The 27,170-nt window shown below is 44.9% G+C and overlaps 1 protein-coding gene across 1 annotated transcript; it reads right to left on the bottom strand.

The window, feature by feature from the left end:
* Positions 1–20,742: 20,742 nt before the first annotated feature.
* Positions 20,743–25,279, bottom strand: pcdh20 (protocadherin 20). Its single transcript, XM_078545862.1, is given in 3 exon segments — positions 20,743–21,304; positions 21,596–24,603; positions 24,999–25,279. Coding segments are annotated over 2 exon segments (2,757 nt in total). The 5' UTR covers positions 25,140–25,279; the 3' UTR covers positions 20,743–21,304; positions 21,596–21,987.
* Positions 25,280–27,170: the final 1,891 nt, after the last annotated feature.

Here is a 27,170-nt window from a genome sequence, read left to right as displayed (position 1 = left end):
CCCATTCTCCCGCCTTCTCCCCGTAACCTTTGATCCCCTTACCAATCAAGAACCTATCTATCTCGGTCTTAAATACACTCAATGACCTGGTCTCCACAGCCTTCTGTGGCAATGAATTCCATAGATTCACCACTCTCTGGCTAAAGAAGTTTCTCCTCATCTCTGTTCTAAAAGGTCTTCCCTTTACTCTGAGGCTGTGACCTCGAGTCCTAGTCTCTCCTACTAATGGAAACATCTTCCCCACGTCCATGGCTCAGAGATTCAATGGGACTCACATAGGTCTCCTGTGCTTCCCAAAAGCCATCCGTGCAGTCTTGTGGCAGTGATAGATGGGATCACATATTCATAGGCACTCAGTGCCTGATTGAGGGACCTAGCATCGGAAATGGGATGCTGTAGAAAGCCACCTCTCTGCCCTTGCATCCAACCCCACCACTTGCTGATGACCCCCTCCCTGCAATGCCCATCTCTTCCACATTTACCTATCTCCAGATATCAGGCAATGAACTGCAGTGAAGGCCTCAGTGAATTACCGACAGCAGCCACCATTCCTAGTAACATTGCCAGTGCTGGAGAGCTGCTGGCCTCTGATTGGCAGGCAGCTCTCAGGGTCTGGATGGGTAACGCCATGGCTACTTTAAATTGACTCTTGGACAAGCATCAAGGTGACTAGGATCACCATCTCAGGGGCAGGATTCCCACCAGACTGGGGCCTTGATTGAGTGGGAGTCCCAATCCTATCCAGTTAGGTGTCTGATTGCAGTTAAATAGCGTTGGGCCTCCCAGAGAAAAGCAACACGGGGTTCCCACCCGTTCTCCAACAGGTGGGCAGGACCTCCGTTGCCAGCACTCAATTCCACCCTTAGTTTTAATGGAGAGTGTCAGTAATCCCAACAAATCTATGCATGTGCCCTTAAATTTGAAAAGATGTTGAAATGTCACTGCACTGGAGCAATTTGCACATTTAAATTGCTAACACCCCTCTCCTGAGGGGGCAGCATGCGACCAGACTAACGTGTCTGAGTTAAACCTGGAAATTGATGGCTTAGAGCTGGATTCCAGACACACTCACATTCTTGGCAAACTTCATACCCCACACCCGTACCTAAACCCCATGCTATTCGATATTAAAACTCCAATCCTCCCCACCCCGCCCCCATCCCCCACATTGCTTCTGCAGATTAGTTTTGAATTTATTCCTCCACAATGGAGCTCTCAACTATTCAGTTGGGTGCTGGAAGACCTCTGCCCTTCCCCTCGACTCTCATTCCTTTTGGTGCTGAGTCACGCATCTCTCTCTCTCAAGCATGTTTTATTTCACCCCCTTAGGAATTCATGCCATCCAATATGCTTCAGAACCAGTCAGAGCTACCTAAATCATCTTACATTCCACATTGACATGCATATCGATTACACTTATTTCAGTGAAAAGAATCTTTGAGTTTTGTGAGTATAAAGGGCAGTTGAGTTTCCAGCTGTTTCAGTGGGTTCTCTGATTTACCACGCTGCCACTACATGGCTGAATCCAACACATGGTCTATGTGAGCAGAGATTTAAAGGCCAAAACAACAACAATAATGTGTATTTATATAGCACTTTATTGCATTAAAATGTCCCAAGGGGTATTATAAAGAAAAATTTGACACCAAACTACTTAAAGCAATATATTAGCAGAAGACCAAAGTCTTGTTCAAACAGGTTAGGTTTTAAGGAGTGACTTAAAGGAGGGAAATGTGGCAGAGAGGTGGAGAGATGTCGGGAGGGAATTGCAGAGTTTAGGCAACTGAAGGCTTGGCCACTAATGGTGCAGCAATTAAAACTGGGGCTGCTCAGGAAATCAGAATTAGATGAGCACAGATATGTTAGAGGTTCGTGGCGCTGGAGGGGATTACAGAATAGGGAGGGGTGAGGTTATGGAGGGCTGTGAGTGATTCAGCCAGGGCCATTTATCTCCAATCCTCATTATAACCTTGGTCCAAATGTGGGCACAAGAGGTGAGTTTCAGAGATGAGGTGACAGTGACTGCCTTTGACATCAGGCAGCTTTTGGCAAAGTGTGGTATCAAGGAGCCCTGACAAGTTTGAAGCCAATGGGAATTGGGGGAAAATTCTTCACTGGTTGGAGGCATACCTCTTACAAAGAAAGAAGTTTGAGGTATTAGAGGCCATTCATCTCAGCTCCAAGACATCACTGCAGGAGTTCCTCAGCGCATTGTCCAAAACTCAACAATCTTCAGCTGCTTCATCAATCCCCTTCCCTCCAACATAAGGTTAGAAGTGGTGAAGTTCACTGATGATTGCACAATATTCAGCACGATCCATGACTCCTCTGGTACTGAAGCAGTCTGTGTGTGCAGGCAGCAAGACTTGGACAATATTCAGGCTTGACCCAATTAGTGACAAGTAACATTCGTACTATACAAGTGCCAAGCATTGACCACCTCCAACAAGAGAGAATCTAACCATTTCCCCTTGACATTCAATGATATTACCTTCGCTGAATTTCCCATCATCACCATCTTGGGGTCCCCATTGACAGAAACTTAACTGGACCAGCCATATAAACACTGTGGCTAATAGAGCAGGTCAATTGTTGGAAATCGTGTGGCACATAATTCATCTCCTGACACTTCAAAGCCTGTTCACCATCTTCAAAACACAAATCAGGAATGTGATGAAATACTCTCCATTTGCCGGGATGATGTAGCTCCAACAATGTTCAAGATGTTTGACACCATCCAGGGACAAATCAGCCACTTGATCGACACCCCATCCATCACCTTAAACTTTAATTTCCTTCACCGTCAATGGTAGCTTTCTCAAGGGCTATTAGAGATGGGCAGCAAAAACTGGCCTAGCCAGTGTTGCCCACTTTCTGTGAAATAATTTTTACAAAGTGTACCATCTACAAAACACACTGTGACAACTCGCTAAGGCTCCTTCAGCAGCACCTTCCACACCTGTGACCTCTGACACAAAGAAGATCAGGACAGTGGATGCATGGGAACACTACCACCTGCAAGCTCCCCTCCAAGCCACACACCATCCTTTGACAGGGAACTATATCACTGTTCCTTTACTGTCGCTGGATCAAAATCTTGGAACTCTCTTCCTAACGGCACTGTGGGTGTACCTACACCACATGGACTGCAGCTGTTCAAGAAGGTGGCTCACAACCACTTTCTCAAGGGCAATTCGGGATGGATGACAAATCCAGGCCTAGCCAGCGATGCCCACATCCCATGAAAGAATTCTTAAAAAGGCGCAGATGGGTAGGCAGCGGGCAGGCCACATGCTGGATATAATAGGCTCCTGTACATTCAATCCTACTGACGGTAATGTATAAAATCCAGCCCATGGTTGTCGCTAGCAAGGCCAGAGTTTATTGTCCTCCCCTGGTTGGTCTTGAAAAGATAGCGCTGGGGCCTTGCTCCTGAATCACTGCAGTCCCAGCATTGAGTGAGATCCCACAGTGCTGTTAGGGAGCAAGTTCCAACATTTTGACCTAGCATATGATATATTTCCAAGTCATGATGGTGTGTGGCTTGGAGGGGAACTTGCAGTTAGCAGTGTGCCCATGTGTCTGCTGCCCCTGTCTCTCTAGATTGTAGAGATCATCAGTTTGGGAGGTGCTGGTGTGTGAGTGCAGTGCACACTGTAGATGGTACACACTGCAGACATTTGGAGGAGATGGATGCTTAAGGTGGTGGATGGTGTGCCGATCAAATGGACTGCTTTGTCTTAGATGATGTTGAGCCTCTTGAGTGTTATAGAAGCATTCATCCTGATGAGTGGCACCCAACCTAACCAGTGCCTTGTAGGTGGGGGAGAAGATTTTGAGAGTCAGAAGGTGAGCACCCTACTCTTACAGCCATGACAATTAATAATATTTATATTTTCTCTCTGCAATATTTGCCTTCCCTTTCCCTAGCATATGCACAATATTCTCCTCTATTAACAAAATGGGATATTTCAGCCTGTGCACATTTCATATGTGACCAATTTAACACTGGGGAGATTGAATTCTAGGAAAGATTCTCTCAGCCCCAGTGTAAATGCATAAATAGGAAGAACTTGCATTAATGTAGCGTCTGTCATTTCTCTCAGATACCACAGACCAATTCACATAAATTGATTACTTTGAAATGCAATTAATGTATTATATGAGTAAACATCAACTCTGTTTTCATTTTTTGTACCTTACTTGTTTTTCCTGGGACAGATCAGTAGCCTGAAGCCAAACCTCCTTACTTTCAAATTAGAGACTGCAGAAGCACATGTCTCTTTGAGATCAACAACCGGGCTCCAATAAATATTCCTTTGATCTTGAGTATGATGGCTGTTGAGTTCTTCCTGGAGCACTTCCACCTTGGCCGATGAAATCTCATCCAGAGGAGATCCTCTATCCAAGCGATGTCACAATAGTCATTACTCTCTTTACTGAGTTTGACCCATCAGCTGAGACGGTTTACCAGGGTGTCGTGCTTGCAGCTATCCATGACAGTTTGGTGATGAATGAGGCATGGTGTTTTCCAACCATCCTCTTCTGAGGATGCAACTGATAGAAGCACAAAGACACTTCCTCTATCTATACACCCCACTGGTGTCATTGTTGTCGCTATTAACTGGGTATTAAAGAAGTCAACAAGGATAATCCTGGATCGAAATGGATCAATGATGTTCAATTTACAGATTTGGATTTTGCTGATGACATTGCTGCTCTTTCATAAGGCATAACAGGGTTGCAACAGCTCATTAACTCAATCAGCAATCAGGCTGAGGGGGTGGGACTCGCCATAAATGCCAAGGAATAAAAAAATGGTGATGGGAAACTAAAAACAAACAACAAATGTTTATAAAAACAGAATTACCTGGAAAAACTCAGCAAGTCTGGCAGCATCGGCGGAGAAGAAATCAGTCAACGTTTCGAGCCCTCATGGCCCTTCAGCAGAACTGAAGCATAGTTTCAACAAGGGAGAAATATAAATTGGTTTAAGGTGGGTGGGGGGGAAGAGACACATTGAGGGTGTGGTGTGAGCAGATAATCAAAAGATGTCAGAGACAGAAGGGTCAAAGAGGTGTTGAAGGTGGTGGTCTTTGTCTGAGAAAAGTGCTAATTAAGAATGCAAGACAGGATATTCAAAGTACAGCTCTAGTGGGGGTGGGGTGGAAAGACTAAAGGTTTTAGTTTTAGATTTAAAAATAATGGAAATAGGTGGGGAAAGAAGAATCTATATAAATTATTGAAAAAAAAGGCGGGTGGGGGGGGAAAAGAAACGGGGTGGGGATGGGGGGAGGGGGGTTTAAGATCTAAAGTTGTTGAATTCAATATTCAGCCCAGAAGGCTGTAAAGTGCCTAGTCGGAAGATGAGGTGCTGTTCCTCCAGTTTGCGTTGGGCTTCACTGGAACAATGCAGCAAGCCAAGGACAGACATGTGGGCAAGAGAACAGGGTGGAGTGTTAAAATGGCAAGCGACAGGGAGGTTTGGGTCTTTCTTGCGGACAGACTGCAGGTGTTCCGCAAAACGGTCGCCCAGTTTGCGTTTGGTCTCTCCAATGTAGAGGAGACCGCATTGGGAGCAACGAATGCAGTAGACTAAGTTAGGGGAAATGCAAGTGAAATGCGGCTTCACTTGAAAGGAGTGTTTGGGCCCTTGGACGGTGAGGAGAGAGGAAGTGAAGGGGCAGGTGTTGCATCTTCTGTGTGGGCATGGGGAGGTGCCATAAGTGGGGGTTGAGGAGTAGGGGGTGATGGAGGAGTGGACCAGGGTGTCCCGGAGGGAACGATCCCTACGGAATGCCGTCAAGGGGGGTGAAGGGAAGATGTGTTTGGTGGTGGCATCATGCTGGAGTTGGCGGAAATGGTGGAGGATGATCCTTTGAATGCGGAGGCTGGTGGGGTGATAAGTGAGGACAAGGGGGACCCTATCATGTTTCTGGGAAGGAGGAGAAGGCGTGAGGGAGGATGCGCGGGATATGGGCCGGACACGGTTGAGGGCCCTGTCAACGACCGTGGATGGAAAACCTCGGTTAAGGAAGAAGGAGGACATGTCAGAGGAGCTGTTTTTGAAGGTAGCATCATCAGAACAGATGCGACGGAGGCGAAGGAACTGAGAGAATGGGATGGAGTCTTTACAGGAAGCGGGGTGTGAGGAGCTGTAGTCGAGGTAGCTGTGGGAGTCGGTAGGCTTGTAATGGATATTGGTGGACAGTCTATCATCAGAAATTGAGACAGAGAGGTCAAGGAAGGGAAGAGAAGTGTCAGAGATGGACCATGTGAAGATGATGGAGGGGTGGAGATTAGCTTCTTCCTTGAACAGAGGCCCCAACAATCCCCATCCACCACTACTCTCCTCCGTTTGGCTGAACTTGTTCTCACACTGAACAATTTCTCCTTTAACTCCTCTCACTTCCTCCAAATAAAAGGTGTGGCTATGGGTACCCGCATGGGCCCCAGCTATGCCTGTCTCTTTATGGGGTATGTGGAACATTCCTTGTTCCAGTCCTACTCCGGCCCCCTCCCACAACTCTTTCTCCGGTACATCGATGATTACTTCAGTGCTGCTTCATGCTCTCGTCGGGACCTGGAAAAATTTATTAATTTTGCTTCCAATCTCCACCCCTCCATCATCTTCACATGGTCCATCTCTGACACTTCTCTTCCCTTCCTTGACCTCTCTGTCTCAATTTCTGATGATAGACTGTCCACCAATATCCATTACAAGCCTACCGACTCCCACAGCTACCTCGACTACAGCTCCTCACACCCCGCTTCCTGTAAAGACTCCATCCCATTCTCTCAGTTCCTTCGCCTCCGTCGCATCTGTTCTGATGACGCTACCTTCAAAAACAGCTCCTCTGACATGTCCTCCTTCTTCCTTAACCGAGGTTTTCCATCCACGGTCGTTGACAGGGCCCTCAACCGTGTCCGGCCCATATCCCGCGCATCCTCCCTCACGCCTTCTCCTCCTTCCCAGAAACATGATAGGGTCCCCCTTGTCCTCACTTATCACCCCACCAGCCTCCGCATTCAAAGGATCATCCTCCGCCATTTCTGCCAACTCCAGCATGATACCACCACCAAACACATCTTCCCTTCACCCCCCTTGACGGCATTCCGTAGGGATCGTTCCCTCCGGGACACCCTGGTCCACTCCTCCATCACCCCCTACTCCTCAACCCCCACTTATGGCACCTCCCCATGCCCACGCAGAAGATGCAACACCTGCCCCTTCACTTCCTCTCTCCTCACTGTCCAAGGGCCCAAACACTCCTTTCAAGTGAAGCAGCATTTCACTTGCATTTCCCCTAACTTAGTCTACTGCATTCGTTGCTCCCAATGCGGTCTCCTCTACATTGGAGAGACCAAACGCAAACTGGGCGACCGTTTTGCGGAACACCTGCGGTCTGTCCGCAAGAAAGACCCAAACCTCCCTGTCGCTTGCCATTTTAACACTCCACCCTGTTCTCTTGCCCACATGTCTGTCCTTGGCTTGCTGCATTGTTCCAGTGAAGCCCAACGCAAACTGGAGGAACAGCACCTCATCTTCCGACTAGGCACTTTACAGCCTTCTGGGCTGAATATTGAATTCAACAACTTTAGATCTTAAACCCCCCTCCCCCCATCCCCACCCCGTTTCTTTTCCCCCCCCACCCGCCTTTTTTTTCAATAATTTATATAGATTCTTCTTTCCCCACCTATTTCCATTATTTTTAAATCTAAAACTAAAACCTTTAGTCTTTCCACCCCATCCCCACTAGAGCTGTACTTTGAATATCCTGTCTTGCATTCTTAATTAGCACTTTTCTCAGACAAAGACCACCACCTTCAACACCTCTTTGACCCTTCTGTCTCTGACATCTTTTGATTATCTGCTCACACCACACCCTCAATGTGTCTCTTCCCCCCCACCCACCTTAAACCAATTTATATTTCTCCCTTGTTGAAACTATGCTTCAGTTCTGCTGAAGGGCCATGAGGGCTCGAAACGTTGACTGATTTCTTCTCCGCCGATGCTGCCAGACTTGCTGAGTTTTTCCAGGTAATTCTGTTTTTATTTTGTTTTGGATTTCCAGCATCCGCAGTAGCTTTTAGCTTTTTGTTTTTATCAACAAATGTTTATGTCAATCAAAACAAAGTTGACATTGTAGAAGACGTCACCTATCTGGGCAGTTCCATTAATATCCAGGGAGCCATAGGCAAAGAGCTCAATGCGAGAATAGGTAAAGCACCATTAGCTTTCAACCAACTGAAAAAGATTTGGAACAGTAAAAAGATTTCCGTGAAAACACAACTTAGTTTCTAGAGGGCAAATGTGCTTTCCACATTCCTATATGATTGTGAAACTTGGAACCTGAAAACTGCCAAGAAGGGAAACTTTGATACCATATTTGATACCAGATGCTTTCAAGGGATTCTAGGCATACACTGATGGGATTTTATATCCAATTTTGAAGCAAGAAAACACTCCAGTTTCATTCATCATCTATAAAAGGTAGCTCAGCTGGCTTGGCCATGTCACCCAACTTCTGTCATCATGGTCTGTCCATCAGGTCATTCAGTGGGCTCCTGCTGGACGTAGAAGAAGAGGGTGATCCAAGATGAACTGGCACCAGGCTGTCAGCAGAGATTTCCAACTGGTCAACAGCTACTGGAGTGACACGAGAGCATTGGCTATGGACAGGAGAGAATGGAGTGCTTTGTTTGCCTCATGCCTCTGTAAACGTAGGAGCTACTAAGTCTGAGTAAATAAACATCAGCAGCATTTTTTGTGAAATAAAGACAGAATTTCCATTTATAAAATTCCTTTCATGACCCCAGGATATCTTGAGGCACTTCACAAACAACAAACTACTTTTTTTGAAGTGGAGTGACTGTCGTGGTATATACTGCTGGATCTCACAAATAACTATGGAAAAATGACTAGTTGCTGTTTTTATGTGGTTTTTGGCTGAGGGAGGAACTTTAACTCCCCTGTCTTTGAGTAGGATATTTAACATTCACTGGAAATGGCAGATTTGCCTTGGTTTAACATCTCACTGGAGAGTCACACCTCTGACAGTACATGCTTCTCAGTACCATTCTGAGATGTTGGCTCAGATTATTTATTCACGAAGGCTTTTTTCCAGTCCTATAGAAACTAATTAACATCATCATGAAGCCAGACATTGCCTTACAAATTTCCTCCTCCATCTCTTTTATGATCCTAGGATATTTTATGATCTGAGCTAGGGCACATTTTAATCGAATTCCCTTTAACTTATTGAATAAGTTAAATTCACTTCAAAATGCTGTAATAAACGGGTGCAATACAAAAGAACTGATTTAGTGTTACCCATTTTGGTGAATATATCTGGAACTACTTGAACTATTATTAAGCTTTCCTCACTTTTGTAGAATGTCACTATCTGCACTGGCTCTTTCACTACTGGGCAAAATGGCGGTTAGAAACCATATGGAAGAGTGTGTGCGTGTGTGAGTGTGTGTGTGTGAGTCTGAGTGTGAGAGAATGTATGTCTGTGTACGTGTGTGCATGTGTATATGTGTGAGTGTGTGTGTGTATGTGTGTGAGAGTGAGTGTTTGTGAGTGTGCGTGTGTTTGTGTGTGTGAGTATGAGTGTGTGTCTGAGTGTATTTCAAGCTTAAGGTCTTGTTTTTGCTATTCGGTTGGGTACAACGTTGCTAGTCAATCCCATGTTTACTCTGAAAGTTTACTGTCCTAATATCTAACTGTGCAATTGCATACTCAAGGACATAACACCAACATTCCTTTGTGATCTCAATAAAATACATGTGCCCTTTCCTCATGTACCACTTCAACATTCTGAAGAAAAGTCATATGGACTCGAAACCTTAACTCTCCACAGATCTCTCTCTACAGATGCTGCCAGGCCTGCTGAGTTTTTCCAGCATTTTCTGTTTTTATTTCAGATTTCCAGCATCCACAGTATTTTGCTTTCATCAACATTCTTGAAGGTGGATTGGGAAAATGCTTGTTAATGATTCTTTAAATCCATTCAAAGGGTAGAATTTTGCCCTCAGATGGCATGCAGGCCCCACCGGCTTGGCGGTGGGCGGACAGCTGACCCCCGCCACTGAAACGGGGCCTGCCGCCATTTTAAGTGGGCGGGCCAATTAAGGCCTGCCCAGCAGCCTGCCTGACAGGAAGTGCTATGCACTTCCTGTGCAGGGTGGGGGAGGGATTCCCCATCTGTCAAAGTGCGCTCTTTCGTGCATGCGCATGAAAGAGCACACTGCTCCCTGAGGCAAAGTCCTGTCTCAGGGAGATTAGTGACAGGTAAGAAAAGTCAAAAAATAGAAAAATTAAAAAATTATTAACATGTCCCCCTAATGTGACAGTGTCACACGAGATGGGACATGTTAATAAAAATGACATAAACTTTATTAGACTTTTTAAAAACGGACATGAAACCTCATCCCGCCAGTGGATGAGGTTTCATGTTTTATCAGAAGCCCGCTGGGGCTCCTGGCCTGCCCACTAACCTTAAGGTTGGCCGGGCAGGTCTTTAATTACTTTAATGAGCCTGTCAATGGCTTTAATTGGCCATTGACAGGTCGGCGGGTGGACAGCTGATTTCGCTGTCCACCCGCCTTCCTAAAAATTTAAAGGGACTGGGATGACGTTGGGGGTTCCTCCCGACATCATCCCGCATCATTTTCCCGTCGACGAGCGGGCCCCGCCCACAAATCGCCGAGGGGAAAATTCAGGCCAAAGTATTTTTGCCATTCAGACAGCCGACAGCTAATCCATTCTGGCAGCTTGGAGTCAGAGTTGTTTTGAAGGTGGTGTCTCATTTAAACTAACATCTTGTCATAAATTGCTGACTTGAATCTGGCAGCCAGAGGCTGCCAGCTGGCAGCAAGTTAAGACCTTGTGGTGGGGGTAGTGTCATGATTGCAATGCTAGAGCAATGGGTGAAAGAAGCCTGTGCTGACAGCCAACCAGATTCATTTTGTAGAGCCTGGAGGAACATTCCTGCCTCTCTCAACCTCACAAAAATAATTTAAAACTTCTTTTCCCCACCCCACCCAGTGGAGCTCATTACATGACACACAATGCAATCTGCATCCTAAAATGGCAGTCAGAGTTCTTTAAAGGTTTTTATTTTGATTCAAAATATCCCTGAAGATCTGACTCAAAGGATAGACATAGGGAAGAATTTTCCCCTTGTCTGGGGGTTGCGCGGGGGTGGGCAGGGGTGGGCGCATATCCGATCGGCACCCCTGATTGGGGGTACACTGCCATTTTACGTGGATGGGCCAATTAAGGCCCGCCCACCGTGACGCACACCCAGAAGCGCTGTGCGCTCCCTGTGCGGGCAGGAGGGCGGGGAGGGGAGGTGGATTCTCTGAGTCGAGGCCTGCACTCTTTCGTGCGCATGTGCAATAGAGTGCAGAAATCTCCCTGAGGCACAGAGGTGCTTTAGGGAGATTTGTTTAAGTTGTGGAAAGTTTAATAAAGGTGGTAAAAAATTTTAAGGTCAGGTCCCCTCATGTGAAACTGCCACATGGGCTGGGACATGTCCATTAATATTTTCAAAATTTTTTATTTAATTAACAAACCCTTCATGAAACCTCATCCCATCTGTGGATGAGGTTTCATGAAAAATGTGAAGGCCGTCTGGGCTCTTCGCCTGCCCGGCCAACCTTAAGGTTGGATGGGCAGCATTCTTAACAACTTTAATTAGTTTAATATTGGCCTTAATAGGCCTTTGACAATTCAGCAGGTGCACAGCCGATGTGGCTGCATGCCTGCCAAACTGACAATCTAAAGGATGCGCGGTGATGTCGGGTTGCATACCCGATATCACCGCGCGTCATTTTACCTGTCGGAGAGCAGGCCCTGCCCCCGCTCGCTGACGGGAAAATTCAGCCCATAGAGTAAGCTCTGTAATCTCTTAGGAATTTGGAGATTTCATATGTGGGATAACACCCATAGGAAATTGCTTATTTAGTGTAATAATTAAGGTTCTCTGCTCTTATTCCTTTCATTTCATTTCAATCACTTCTTTTCATGAATTATTTAGAGGAGGCCATGTCTGACCAATTTGATTGAATTTTTTGAAGAGGTGACCAGATGTGTAGTTGACGTAGTCTACTTGGACTTCAGCAGGGCTTTTGATAAGGTCCCGCATGGGAGACTGATAACGAAGGTAAGAGCCCATGGGATCCAAGGCAATTTGGCAAATTGGATCCAGAATTGGCTGAGTGGCAGGAAGCAGAGGGTGATGGTCAAGGGGTGTTTTTGTGAGTGGATTCCTGTGTCCAGTGAGGTTCTACAGGGATCAGTGTTGGGTCCCTTGCTGTTTGTGGTATATATAAATGATTTAGACTGGAATATAGGAGGATCGATCAGTAAGTTCGCAGATGACACGAAAATTTGTGGGGTGGTAAATAGAGGAGGATAGCCTTAGCTTACAGGAGGATATAGACAGGCTGGACAGATGGGCTGATCAGTGGCAAATGGAATTTAATCTGGATAAGTGTGAGGTGATGCACTTGGGCAGGACAAACAAGGCACGGGAATACACGATGAATTGTAGGACCCTGGGAAGTACCAAAAGTACCGAGGATCAGAGGGACCTTGGTGTGCATGTCCACCGGACCCTTAAGATAGCGGGACAGGTAGATAAGGTGGTTAAGAAGGCATATGGGATATTTGCCTTTATTAGCAGAGGCATAAAATATAAGAGCAGGGAGGTTATGCAGGAACTGTATAAAATGCTGGTTAGGCCACAGCTAGAGTATTGTGTGCAGTTCTGGAATCCACATTATAGGAAGGGTGTGATTGCACTGGAGAGAGTGCAGAAGGGATTTACCAGGATGTTGCCTGGGCTGGAGAGTTTCAGTTATGGATAGACTGGGGTTTTTTTCCCTGGAGCAAAGAAGACTAAGGGGGGACATGATTGAGGTGTATAAAATTATGAGGGGCATAGATAGGGTAGACAGGAAGGAACTTTTCCCCTTGGTGGAGGGATCAATAACCAGGGGGCATAGATTTAAGGTAAGGGACAGGAGGTTTAGAGGGAATGTGAGGAAGAATTTTTTCACCCAGAGGGTGGTGGGAATCTGGAACTCACTGCCTGAAAGGGTGGTAGAGGCAGAAACCCTCATAACATTTAAGAAGTATTTGGATGTGCACTTGCGATGCCATGGCATACAAGGCTATGGGCCTAGTGCTAGAAAATGGGATTAGAATAGTTAGGTACTTGTTTGACTGGCGCAGACTCGATGGGCCAAAGGGCCTTTTTCTGTGCTGTAGACCTCTATGACTCTATGGGCACAATTTTCTGCCTGTTGGGTGGGTGGGTGGGGAGCCGATCCCTGCCAGTGAAGCGGGCCGCACCGCCATTTTACATGGGCGGGCCAATTAAGGCCCGCCTAGTGTGATGTCCGGCGGGAAGCGCTCTGCGTTTCCTGTGCGGGCAGGGGGGATTCCCTAAAAGCGAGAGTGCGCTCTTTCGCGCATGCGCACGAAAGAGCGCACATCTCCCTGAGGCAAAGTGAAGCCTCAGGGAGATCGCTTCCACTTTGAAAAATATTAAAATTAGAAAAAAAATAATTCCCTAACATGTCCCCCTCATGTGACAAGGTTGGATGGGCAGGTCCTTTAATTGATTCAATGATCCTGTCAATGGCCTCAATTGGCCTCAATTGGCCATTGACAGGTCGGCGGGCCCGCAGCTGATTTTGCTGCCCCCACCTTCCTGAAAATTTAAATGGGGCGGGGTGATGTCGGGGATTCCGCCCGAGATCATCCCGCATCATTTTATGCATCGGTGAGCGGGCCCCACCCCCTGCTCGCCGACGGCAAAATTCTGCCCTATGTCTGCTCCTTCTGTGTAATCAGCTGTGTGAGTGTTTACATTTAACAACATTAAGAGTTCTTTTCGTAAAACTTTCTGAAATCTTTGGAAATGGGGTCAAAATTTTCTCATATATTCGGATGAAAGTGAAAAACAGAACTTAAACTCAGTCAATTAGCATGCAAATACTTAATTGTGGTTGTATGAAATTCGCTGTGTGCTATTTTAACATATTTTGACAAAATTCTTAACCTGTTAATGCTAGCATTAAATAGGGAACAAAAGAATTTTATGCGAATAGGCAAAGTGTTCCTATGATACAATCAGAAGTGTGATTTACCCAATTTGCATTATATCTTTTTGTGAGAAAAGTTAAGGAAGATTTTAGCTGAATATTAAAAATAATGAATTTATAATATTATGTAATTTTAGTGTAGCACTGTCTTCTATGGGTCAAAAGGTCATAGGCTCAACCAATATTCCCCTCTAAGCTGCGTATGTGTATGGTCGTGCAGCAATTGTGAAGGTAGCATGCAGCTCACTCACAAGCTGTCCTCTTTAAGATGCAGCGCGTGGACAGCTGGCTCAAAAAAACTTAAAGTGCTTAATTGTTGGAGATGCCATCTTTTGGATAAGGTGTTAAACTGAGGCCATGTCTGCCCTCTCAGATGAATGTAGAACACCCCTTGACACCATTTCAAAGAAAAGCAGGGGAGTTATCCTAGTTCCGAGGCCAACATTTATTTCTCAACCAACATCAAGCGTGTCACTGACTGGCTACAGGGCATTCTCAAGGTGGAAGGCAAACAGACAGAGATCGTGGTCCATATTGATACCAACGACATAGATAGAGGGATGAGGCCTTGCAAGCAGAATTTAGGGAGCTAGGAAACAGATTAAAAAACAGGACCTCAAAGGTAGTAATCTCTGGATTACTTCCGGTGCCACGGAAAACAGGTTATCTGGTCGTTATCACATTGCTGTTTGTGGGAGCTTGCTGATTGCAAATTGGCTGCCACATTTCCTACATTACAACAGTAACATTTCGGTAAAGAAACCTTCATTGGCTGTAAAGTGCCATGTGACATTCTGAGATCGTAAAAGATGCTATAGAAATGCACTTTCTTTATTTTCTTATGGTGTACAGCGTATTATACTGCACAAGCCAGTTTTTTGATCAGTTCTATTTTAATTCTGGACATAACCCATCGCTAGTGTTAAAATAACACCAAACTGGGAGATACACTACATCGTGCATATTTGTTCCATTTTGCAGCAAAAAACAGTCCCCTGACTACACCATTTAAGTGCTGCCATATACCTTCAGTTCTTTTAGTTTTATGATATAGATATTACTATAGTTTTATTAATCTTTCATATACTTCACAGCACAGAGCCTGAGATTTTTTTTGAAGAAAGTATAAACTATATGACACAAAAGATAACCAGCCCTGTGTGTTGTAGATAGTAATTTAATCACAAGTGTTGGCTGACATTCATTAACCACCAAAATTTTGCTTTTGTTGTGGTGTCATCAGGACAGTGTGATTGAGTTACCATCTTCATCTCACTGCCAGCCATCTGGTATCCTACATGTAGTATTCCAATATTTAGAAGTGTCTTTCTACTCCACTTCATTCTCTATAAACTAATTAATTTCTTTTTTTAGAAGTTACACTGAGCTACATCAGAAAAAGTAAAGCAACAGGCATCAATGTTCATTACTTAATTCAAAAATAACAGATAAAATACTTTTAACTTCAAATATTCTGATGGAGTTCAAATATTCTGATGGAGAGACTTTATAAGTAACAATAAAAATCTTGGCCAGGATTTTTCCTATGGCGGGCGGGCTGGACGGGAGCAGGCAGGTGTGGGTGCGGGGCTGATCGCTGCCCATGATCGGCTCTGCCCCACCATTTTACGTGGGCTGGGCCAATTAAGGCCTGCCCAGTGTAATACATGACCAGCAGCGCTACCTGTGCGAGCGGAGGGAGGAGGGAGAGTCGGGGTAAGCGCTCTTTCGCACTTACACGGGAAAGAGCGCAGCAATCTCCCTGAGGCATGGAGCTGCCTCAGCGAGATTGAATGGGTATTAGAATAATTAAAGAAATGAGTTAAAAATTTATTTAAACATGTGATTGTCCCCTCATGTGACTGTGTCACATGAGTGGGGACATGCTTTTATATTCATGAAAATTTATTTATTTATTTAATGAAAGTTTCAGGAAACCTCATCCCGCTCATGGATGAGGTTTCCTGAAAAACACAAAGGCCGCTTGGACTTTTTGCCTGCCCGCCAACCTTAAGGTTGGACGGTCAGTGTTCACAAGTGGTTCAATTAATTTCTTAATGACCTTAATAGGCCATTTACATTTCAGTGGGCGTGCAGCCGACTCCGGCAGGCACCTGCCGAACGAAATATTGCAATGGCGCACGATGATGCTGGGACACACGCCCGACGTCATCACGCGTCATTTTACGTGTCAGCGCGTCAGGCCCGTTCCCGCACGCCGATCGGAAAATTCTGCCCCTTGTATCTTTTATGAATTAGCATGTTATTTACAAGTATCTGGTTCATTTCAAACATCACACCTGCACATTGCCCATCATATTGGAATTCTGATTGGCAGAAATGTTACCATTCAACACGTAGCAAATTTACGAAAGAAACCTACAAGCAGAGCAAGAGCAACCAATAAAATCATTTAAAATTTTATTAAAAGAGCTTTTAACCAATATCTTGCTCTTTCATTAATCCAAGGCTACTGGGTAATGCCAAAAGGATAATTTCTACTGTAATGCATAAAAGTTGAAATGAATCACAATGAAAGACCAGCAATGATACAACAGCTTTCGCAACCTTATAATGATGTCCCAAAGTGATTTGCAGCCAATGAATTAATTTTGAAGTTTAGTCACTGTTGTAATGTAGGAAACATAGTAGCCAATTTCCACATAGCATTCCCACAGACAACGAGAGAGTGACCAGATAACTAACATCACTAAAACAGATTAAAGATTCAATGTAGTCAGGGCACAGGGAGAACTCCTTTTTTCTTAGGAATGGTGCCGTGGAATCTTTTACATCCACCAGAGAAGTTTAAAGTCTCATTTGTTCCTGCAGTACTGCACTGAAGTGACAATTTGGATTAGGTGCTGAAGTCTTTAGAGTGAGGTTTAAACACATGACCTTTTGGCTCAAAGGTTTGTGTGCTACTATTTAGTCAGGGCAGACAATAAATTGAATTTAAAGAAAAAGTGGGTCTCGCAGTGGGTTAGAGTCTCGCCTTTCGCCTCATGGAGCTAGGTAATTACAGTTGAGAGACTTCATCATGCCATAGCTGACCTATAATTGCTTGATAAAAACAGAATTACCTGGAAAAACTCAGCAGGTCTGGCAGCATCGGTGGAGAAGAAATCAGTTAACGTTTCGAGTCCTCATGACCCTTCGGCAGAACTGAGCTTTTAGCTTTTTGTTTTTTTTTATAATTGCTTGATGCTGACATTAGGTACTTCAGATGCAGTTACATTCCCTAGCACTAACATCGCTTTATGATCATTAATCCTATCCACAGATTTATCTTTACCATGTTTATAATCTCTGCCTATCTCCTCCCTACAGCTTGGGCAGAGTTCAATGCCTTCATTCTATGTTGCTGATATTATAGTTTGACCAGGTTCTGCATAATAATTTGGGATTATAAACCTTGGATTTTCAAATCCAGGATATCATTAATTTTCTCCAACATTTTTAATAGATAAAGGAGCATCTAAGAAAAAACATCTTGGCAACAGAGGAGAGTTTTTAATAACCAAATGTTGACAAATGTTAATATTTTTGTTAGAAAAGTGAAAAGGACATGCTTTAATAACTCATTACTCTTTGCAATGTTTTACGGCTATTACAAATTATAGATTTCCAAGAATAACTAAAACAGAGCAAAGTTTTCAAATGGGTTAGCCCTATTTTATATACAGTAGTTTTAATGTTTCTTATTTTTTTGACTGATTGCAAGGGCAATTAAATTTTATCAAAGAATCAGTATCTTTCCCTCAAATAGTACCTGGAGTTCTCATTCCCTGAGATGACACATTATACCCAGAGCAAGCATAAGGTAAATTATGCTCATTGTGCAATGTGCAACCTGAAAATCTAATCTCCCCATTTTCTTCATATCATTCAACAGATACATGTATTAAAATAAACTGCATAGCAGCCCTCAGGCAGGTTTAAATCATGCTTGCTGTAATTATGTTGTGTAACCCTAATGTCTCAACACTGCCACAAAACACACTGAGAATGATGAAAATTTTTCAAAATTGACAGGTAGGAAGAGGTATACGGTTTAATTCCTGTGCCTGAATTATAGGATATCAAAACTATGAAGCATGAATCCTACTTGTATCACATCAATCCCTTTCTGTATTACAGCAATAGCTTCAGAGTATGAACAGCTATTAGCACCCACACTCATATGCAAATAGGCAATCATTTCTGAATGCTGCACAACTGGTTTTGGATTTCTTCATTAACCCATTCAGCAAATGATATTCCACTAAAATCTCCAACTAAGAGGACGTTTGGTGTTCTGATAAAGATCAATGGAGTATACCTTGACTTTGCATGACTTTGCCCATTGAGTGAAAGGGGTTTGGCAGTGTGTTCTACATCTCTCCCTATTTCTATTTCCATTGAAATTTATTAAAATTGGGGAGATGTAACATAGGCCACTGGCTTGCTGTTAACCCCTTCACGCAATCGCACAAAATTAAGACCTACCCCAGTACTTCCAAATTCAGAAATTGTGTTTATTCCTGATTTTGTAATAGCTCTGTATATGTAATTATTTTTTCCTTACAGAACCAAATTTCTCTTTGTCAAAAATATACTTTAGTTTTAACACTAAAAATGCCACATAAATTATACTTCTTTAAATTTTGTACTTGAATGATACATCACAAATAATATTGGAGAATATATTTTCCCTCCTCTTCAGCTCAGTTTTTCTCATGTCAACCATTGCAAGGCAAATTGGATTAATTGTTTATTCTCCCCACCTCCCCATTTGCTCTGTTGTTGATCTACTTCTGTTCTGTCAGCTAGCTATGCGTACTTGTCAATCTCAAAGTGAATCAGCAAAATACATGCAATCCAAATAATCTTAAACCTTTTTACAACAATAACCTACTCCCAAGTTTTCATGATAGTCTGTGTCAGATGGATAATGTTTTTTAATAAAGGTTATCACTGCTGCCAGTGGGTTAATCATAGAATTGAACATCACAGGAGGCCATTCGACCCATTATGCCTGCGCTTGTTCTTTGAAAGAGCTGTCTAATTAACACACTCTACTTGTTTACTGTAAGATTGGTCATTGCTTTGAGATTTCATTACTTTTCATGAAGAATATTATGTAAATGCAAGTTGTTATTGTCTTCTAGTCCAGCAATGCTGTCATGCCAAATGGTTAATTTGAACTGGTTCTGCAGATATAACAATAATTCATGTGACAGGATCATGAGAAACAATAGTTAACACATTAAAATTAAAGTACTGGAAACGGAATTAAAATTTTCAACTATCATGCTAGGAACAGTGACGATCTCAAAAGCTGCAAGCTACCAAACACTGTTTGCTTCATTTAAATTAACATTGACAAAATATGGAGTTTTGTGCTATGAACTTGATTTCGTTAGAGAGTGGGATTGTTGGAAGTAATTCCATCCATGACTTTGTAGAATTTTGAATGATTGGTAATTATAGGCAAGAATCTCTTTTGTCTGTAAATAAAGCCTGGAATAATAATCCTGAGTGCTCAAACCTGGTGTAGCCTACTCTCAATACCATTTAAAGGTAATAAGCACTGAATTGAGTATGATGTTTTACAAGAAATTATGAGCACATGTGGAGAAGATTTCCTCCTATGTATTATCGATATCATAAATATGATGGAGAATTTCTAGCGTTCGCTTTCCTTTAAAATATTAGAAATGTTCTAAAGTGATGCATTAAAATGTTGCTAGAGATAACAGTTGGAGACTATCTTCCCACTAAGTTTACAAGATTGGTATCAGAGAGAGTCATTCCTTCTGGGACAATACAATGTTTTCCACATAATTGACTAAATAGGTCTCTGATTCTATCATATTACACGGTTGCTAGTTGTAGTGCGCAAAGCACAACACGTTAGGACAGAGCTCTGTGCACCTGCATGCTTACTTACATGTGCAGAGCTCCACATCCCTTCAAATTATCCTTTTAAGTTTGGAAGGAACAGGCAGTAGCTTTAACTTTCTGGTAACATTGAAAATACAATCCTAAGTTTATAAAATATTCAAGAGACCACTCAATAATTTTGTTAAAAATCCAGCAATACACCAATATACACAATATTTTACCTGGAGCTAAACTCCAGTGGAGTCTCTTGTCGCTTGGCTTTAGTACCTGTGAGAGTAGGATTAAAATCTGACTACTGCCAAAACATCTTTGTATCAGTGTGAAAGTACAAGTACAGCAGCAGCTTAATAGTCAAAAGTGCTGACGGAAAGGAAGTTTACCTATCTGAGCCATTACCTTTTCAAATTAGGGTCAAATTATTTTGGTTAAAGCCATCACGGAAGTTTACAGTGGAAGTAAGGGGTTGCTCAATGTATATACAGCACCTAGTATAGACGAGAGGCAATTACTACTAATTGCTGACTGTATCATTTCACATAATAAAACAAACAGTACTTGAGTAATGGTTTGGCATTCCATCAGCTGCTTTCTTCTAGTTTTCAACTGTTTTAAAATACCAAACATATTTTGATATTAAACAGAGACATACAAGCTCCTAGAGAGAAACTAATAGATTGCTGGATTTCTAACTGTGAAACAAAATAAATTTTATACTAACATTTTACGCATGGATTTTTAAAATTTAATCAAATGTTTATTTTTATCATTTCAAAAATAGTCATTTACAAAGAAATTTGCTTTAACTGCAGAACTTATACAAACAATGCTCAGAAATTAAATAATTTGCACACATATTGTTTTCCATAATCTTGTCAAATAATTCCATACTGTTTCAATTGTATTCTCATATTCCAACTGGATGAAAGTGAAACAAGATCAATTAGTCACTTATTTCAGGTTGCTCGAGCTTTGTTTGTCCATAAGAATCTGACTCAGTTCAGTAAAGCTCATTTGGTGTCAGAAAGGACTCTTGATATAACATCTGCTGTTACATGTTCACTATTGCTGCTTTGTCCCATCTATGTAGCTTCACTCAACAACTTCGGAATTGAAGGCAGCCTGAAATGACAGACATCAGTTTTATATATTCTTCAAAAGTAAAGCACCGAATTAATACTTGTTTAAAAAAAACTGAAAAGACAACAATCTTGAGGATTTATAGGTCCTTTTTGAGAAAGAAGTGTCCTTTTTGGCTCCCATCAACATTTGGCAGGGTGATACAAGATGCTATCATATGCTAAAACAAAACACAGAACATATTCACAGAATATATTAGAAGAATACTAGTATTGAATAGGTTTGATCAATTAACTGACAATTAACTGTCTTTTCTTGTAGTTTGTAATCAATTTTGTTTTTCATTTACCAAATGTAAACTTGTGACTTAGGCTGATTTACCCAAGTTAACTCAATAGCTGTGCACAATGAAAACAAAATAGTAGCTTATGAGTTATTGCAGTCTGACAATCTATGGTCATCTCATTATTGAAGCTAAGTGCAATTCTCAACATAAATGTTGCAGTCATACCTTATTTTTTTCTGGTTCCTTGGTCAGCCAAAGAAGGAAGCAACAATTGTCTTGGATCTCCTGTTTTCGATCGTTGGAGTTCAAGGTCCAGCCATTTTGTTTTTAAGAAAATGAAGTATTGAGATCGATCACAGATCCAGCTGTGCAAGTTTATGCTTTTTAAACAAATTGTTCAGTTTTGTAAAGAAAACACTAGACTTATTCAATATGCTGTAGTTTTGACCTGTAAACAATGTATTAGTTGATTGTTAATCAGATTGGAACTCTGTAACTTATAAATTCTTCATACCAAACACATTTGAAACCCAAATGTTGGTAACTTCAAAGTACTGTCCAGATGTTACTTGTAAACAATGGGTTGATCATATAATTGATCAGTTATACCGTATGACTTATAGATCCAAATCATTCACTGATTTCTTTTCTAATGTATATGAAGCTATTGTTGTCTTTAATGGGATCTCAACCTCTGCAACACTGTATTCTTTTCTTCTGTGCTTCCTTTTTCTAAACGAAATGTGGCACACCAAAGCAAAAACCAAAGTAAAGAGCCCAACGCACAAAGCTGATAGTGCTATCAACACAGTCTCACATGGAAATACATCCAGTTCTGTTTGAAAAAGGTCAGTTCTCGTCTCTGGTGGACTTTCCTCTATCCTGATGCCAGGATCATTCCTCAGCAGGTTTTCTATGTAGCTCTCATTGCTTAATGTTTCATTGACAAAAAGGTTGACTATAACTGTGCTGTGAAGTGGTTCTGGATATCCATGATCGCTGACTTTGACAAGCAATCTGTATAATCCATGATCATTCTTCACCAAAGCTTCATGCAATGTAATGTTACCAGTGCCTGCGTTAATGACAAAAGTCTCTGGACGGGGCCCTCTGTGGCCAATGATACTATAAGCAATGACAGCGTTCATTCCTGTGTCCTTATCAACAGCATACACTTCAGTAATTGAAGAGCCAGGAACCGTGGATGGAAGTACCAGAAGAAAAGAGAGGTTAGACTGAGGGAACAAGACCAAAGGTGGGTTATCATTGACATCTATCAGAAGCACTGTCACTTTAGCAAGAGCAGACAGAGCAGGTTCTCCTCCATCCATAGCTTGAACTCACAGAATGTACGAGCTCTGTTGTTCCCTGTCCAAGGGGGCATTTGCCATAAGGTTTCCCTTGCCTGTGTCTATGACAAAGTGCTCACTACCATTGAGTATGGACAAGGCTACCCAGCCATTATTTCCAGCATCAGGATCGATAACCCCGATCACACCAATCTCACTAAAACTTGGGTAGTCTTCGGGAACAAAGAAACTGAAGTCTTTGCTGATGAATCTAGGGCTGTTGTCATTGGCATCAAGGACAGTGAGGAGAACGGTGGCAGTCGATTCTCGAGCTGGAGACCCACCATCTATAGCTCTGATGATGAATCTGTACTTTTCCTGCTCTTCTCTATCTAAGGATGCTGAGACTGTCAAACTCCCGCTGAATTGATCCAAAACAAAGATGGGAGGCGCATTAGGGCCCAGGCGGTAAGTGATGGTTCCCATCTCTCTGCTGTCGGCATCTGTGGCCTTCACTTTAATGAGGAAGCTGTTTGGGGGGTTGTTCTCCTCAATGGTCACATTTACCAAGGAGTGGGTGAAGATGGGGGGGTTGTCGTTTTCGTCTATCAGTTGTATTTTGATGTGGGTCCTGAGAGTTAACTTCTTGGCGTTCTCGGCCACTACAGTCACTTCATACACCGGCTGGACCTCATAGTCCAGAGGCTGCGCTGTTTCCAGCAGGTACTCGTCTTGAAAAGGCCGGTAAGGCAGCAGGCGGAAAGCGTCTCCGCCCTCCAGGTAGCAGCGGACCGGCCGCTGCCGCTGGTGCTCGGTGACGGTGAAGAAGGCGACGGGGGTGCGGGCAGGCTCGCTTTCCCTCAGGTAGACCACCCCCTCGGCCTGCAGGGCGATGTAGCGGGGGCTCAGCGCGGGGGGGCCGGACGTGACCACGGGCACGATGCGGACTTGGACGGCGGCGGTGACGGGGGTGCAGCCGGTGCCGGTGGCGAGCACGGTGAGCCGGTGAAGCTGGGCGCCGCCGGCCGGGATGGGGGAGGCCAGGCGGATGGCGCCGGAGCCCCTGTCCAGGCGGAAGAGTTGGGCGGAGCTTTTCGGCACCCGGTCCCCGTACGTGTAGACGACGTGAGCGTTGTAGCCGAGGTCGGGGTCCCGGGCCCGGAGCCGGGTCACTTCGGTGCCCACGGAGATGTTGGAGTAAAGGCTGAAGCTGAGCTCCGGCTCCGGGAACTCGGGGCAGTTGTCGTTAATATCGGTGACCGAGACGGTGAGGGTGGCGGTACCGGAGAGCCGGGGGGATCCGCTATCCACCGCCACCAACTCCATCACGTAGACATCCCGCAGCTCCCGGTCCAGGGGCAGCTCCAGCACGAGGAAGGGGAGCGGTTGGGCGGCCCCGGCCTGCTCGCTGCTCAGGGAGAAGGCGGGCCCGGCGCCTTCCAGCCGGTAGCTCAGCAAACCGTTCGGGCCCGGGTCCGGGTCCTCGGCCGGCGGCTCCAGCGGGTAACGGGAGGAGGGCTCGGCGTTCTCCGCCACGGAGACGCCGAGGCTGGCGGCCGGGAACCGCGGCGGGTTGTCGTTCACGTCCTCCACCAGCAGCCTGAGCTTGAGCAGCCTGAAGAGGCGGGCAGGCAGCACGATGACGTCCAGGAGCAGAAAGCACCCCGCTCCCTGCCCGGGCTCGGGGCACAGCTCCTCCCGGTCCAGCGCCGAGGCCGAGGTCCGCAGCTCGCCCGTCTCCCGGTTCAGATCCACGAAGCGCCCGTGCCCGAGCTCCGACGCCAGGTTGTAGGTGACCCCCGTCTCCGCCGAGCTCCCCAACTTCAGGTCGGTGGCCAGGTTCCCGATGAAGGTCCCGCTCGGTGACTCTTCCTTCACTCGGTAAACCAGCTCGGATGCCAGGCTACAGCTGGCGAGGAAAAGTACACACAGGACCATGCCCGGCTGCAAAACAAATACATCAACATTGATTCAGAAAGTTACTTCAGCTGGCAAAACGACTGATTTACAATTATCCTGACACTTTGGGCAACACTCAGTTCAGTGGGAGTGAGACAAACATTGTTGACGCTGTGATTAAAAACAAAAAGCTACTGCGGATGCTGCAAATCCAAAACAGAATTACCTGGAAAAACTCAGCAGGTCTGGCAGCATCGGTGGAGAAGAAAAGAGTTGACGTTTCGAGTCCAACATGACCCTTCAACAGAACTGCTGAGTTTTTCCAGGTAATTCTGTTTTTGTTTTATGTTGACGCTGTAAACTGTCATCCAATTCCTCAAAAAACTAGTTTGATTCAGGATGGTCTAAATATTCGGTTTACATGAACACTGGCTTCTTACCTGGATCTTTAGAGGGTGGACGGGACATCGACTCCGGCTCTGCTCCATTCTGAACCTGGGCTTCCAGGGATGAGGAGCGATTTGCTGTACTCTGGCTGAGTTTTGGTGCACTCTCCTCTCCTCTCCTCCCGGGCTTCTCATTCTCACCCCGCATTAGTGAATGGGGAAATTGATGCTGCTCGTCACTCGCCGCCACGCCCACTCCTATTATGCAAATCTTTCTCACTTTTAGTCAGCAAGCCAGTATCTACTGAAGCACGAAGCTCAAAGTACACGATATAGCGGCAGGTAAAAACATAGCAAATGTCAAACTGCATAGGAACTATCCAACTATATTGGGACAGTTACACTAAATAGGAACAGTCCAACAATATAGGGACACGTAAAGTACATAGCGACAGTCAAACTATACAAAAACAAAACCTTGCATTTATGTAGAGCTTTTAACATACAGAACGCTTCTCGGCCTTTTGGCTAAGATCAAGTGTTGCAGGGGCGACACGATGGTCCTGCCATGGCAAGGTCGGGATGGAAGGGCGAAAACCAATCGCAATCCGAATTCATACCGTGGGTTACCTATCACCGTCCGAGTCACGGTGAACCACAGCGACGAAGGAGGATCACCTATGGATCGGGGCTTCTTCACCAGGAGGATCCTGTTGAAGGCGTGCGGCTTCCAAGCTACGGAGATCTTCACCCTGCACGACTCCCGCAAAGGTGGTTATTTCGACGTGACGTTCAAGCAAGTGGCAGACTGCGTCCGGCTCCTGAGGGTGTTCGAGGAGAAGAGAGACCTGCCGGAGATGAAGATCCTGACGGCGGAGTCGCACTTTTCTCTGCCGTTGCAACGGGAACGTGAGGTGATGGTGCATGTGTACAACCCCTTCGTCCCTGTCGCCGACGTGGTCACCTTCCTCACCAGGTACTTCGATAAGGTGGGGAGCGGCACCGAGATTCGAGACGACTTGGGGATCTGGACAGGCAAACGCCTGTTTAAGGTCACGCTAAAGACCGATGGTAAGGGAGCCATTTTCCACCCTCCTTCCAGTTTCGCAATCGGGGGAAACCGTGGCTACCTGGTCTACGCTGGGCAACCCAAGCATTGCCGCTCATGCGGCAAGGCTGGTCATGTGGCGGCCAACTGCAGCGCCTCCCTCTGCAAGATCTGCAAACAGGAAGGGCACCAGACAAAAGACTGCAAACAGGCCAAGTGCTGCAACCTGTGTGGCGAGGCAAGTCACCTCTACAGGACCTGCCCCAAACGCTGCCGTACTTACGCACAGGCAGCCAAAGCCGACCACGGGGAAGCAGAAGAAATGTTCCGTGTCACTCCAACCACCAAGGCCCCCAGGGAGCTCAACGGGACAAAGGAGGACACAGAGAGAGACAAGGTGGAGAAAGAGATTGAGGCAACAGAGAGCCAATCAACAGCACCACCCCCTGAACCTTCCAGTCCTCAGGACAGCGAATCAATGGAGGAGGAGGCAGCAGTGGAAAAGCAGCAGGGGGAGTGGCGGACGGTGAAGAACAAGAAAAGTAAGAGGGAGCGAAGAAGAAGCAAAGGCGTTTCCCAGAGAAGCGGCAAGAGGCGTCTCCCATCCGACACGGATGACAAGGGCAGCAGCTCTTCGGATGAGGAAGTGCCAGAGCGGCACCGACAGAAGAGGCGGCAAAGCTCCAGGGCGTTGGAGGACGAGACACCCGAGCTCCAGAAAATTGGAGACAACAAGGAGACCAACGCACCCCAACTTTGCCTGCAACCTGAGGAGGCCAGTGCACCACAGCCCCTGGAATCTGGGAGCAGTGAGGCAATCATCGCACCCCAGCTCCAGGAAGCCGGGAACAGCAACCCCCCAGAGGGGGTGAGTTTTGGAGAAGCTTCTCCAGCAAAGGTCATCTCAAAATCCGCTCACTACGTGAACCTCCAGATGCCACTGGAGCAGAACACGGCCAAGGAGATCTACCTCAGCCCATCCAAAGTGAAGGAATTTGAGCTCACTACGGGTATGAAGGAGCAGACTAAAGGTCTGGGACTCTCAGAGACAGTGGGTTTGGTAGGAGAATAAATGCTTTAATATGGGTTTAAAGATTGTATCCATAAATGTGCGTAGCATTAAATCTACTACGCGATGTGTTGCGACCTTGGACTACCTAGCCAAGGTCAAAGCTGAC

The sequence above is a fragment of the Cetorhinus maximus genome, chromosome 7, assembly GCF_964194155.1.
Source record: "Cetorhinus maximus chromosome 7, sCetMax3.hap1.1, whole genome shotgun sequence".
NCBI classification, from domain to species: domain Eukaryota; kingdom Metazoa; phylum Chordata; class Chondrichthyes; order Lamniformes; family Cetorhinidae; genus Cetorhinus; species Cetorhinus maximus.
This window is presented reverse-complemented; position numbering and strand designations above follow the sequence as displayed.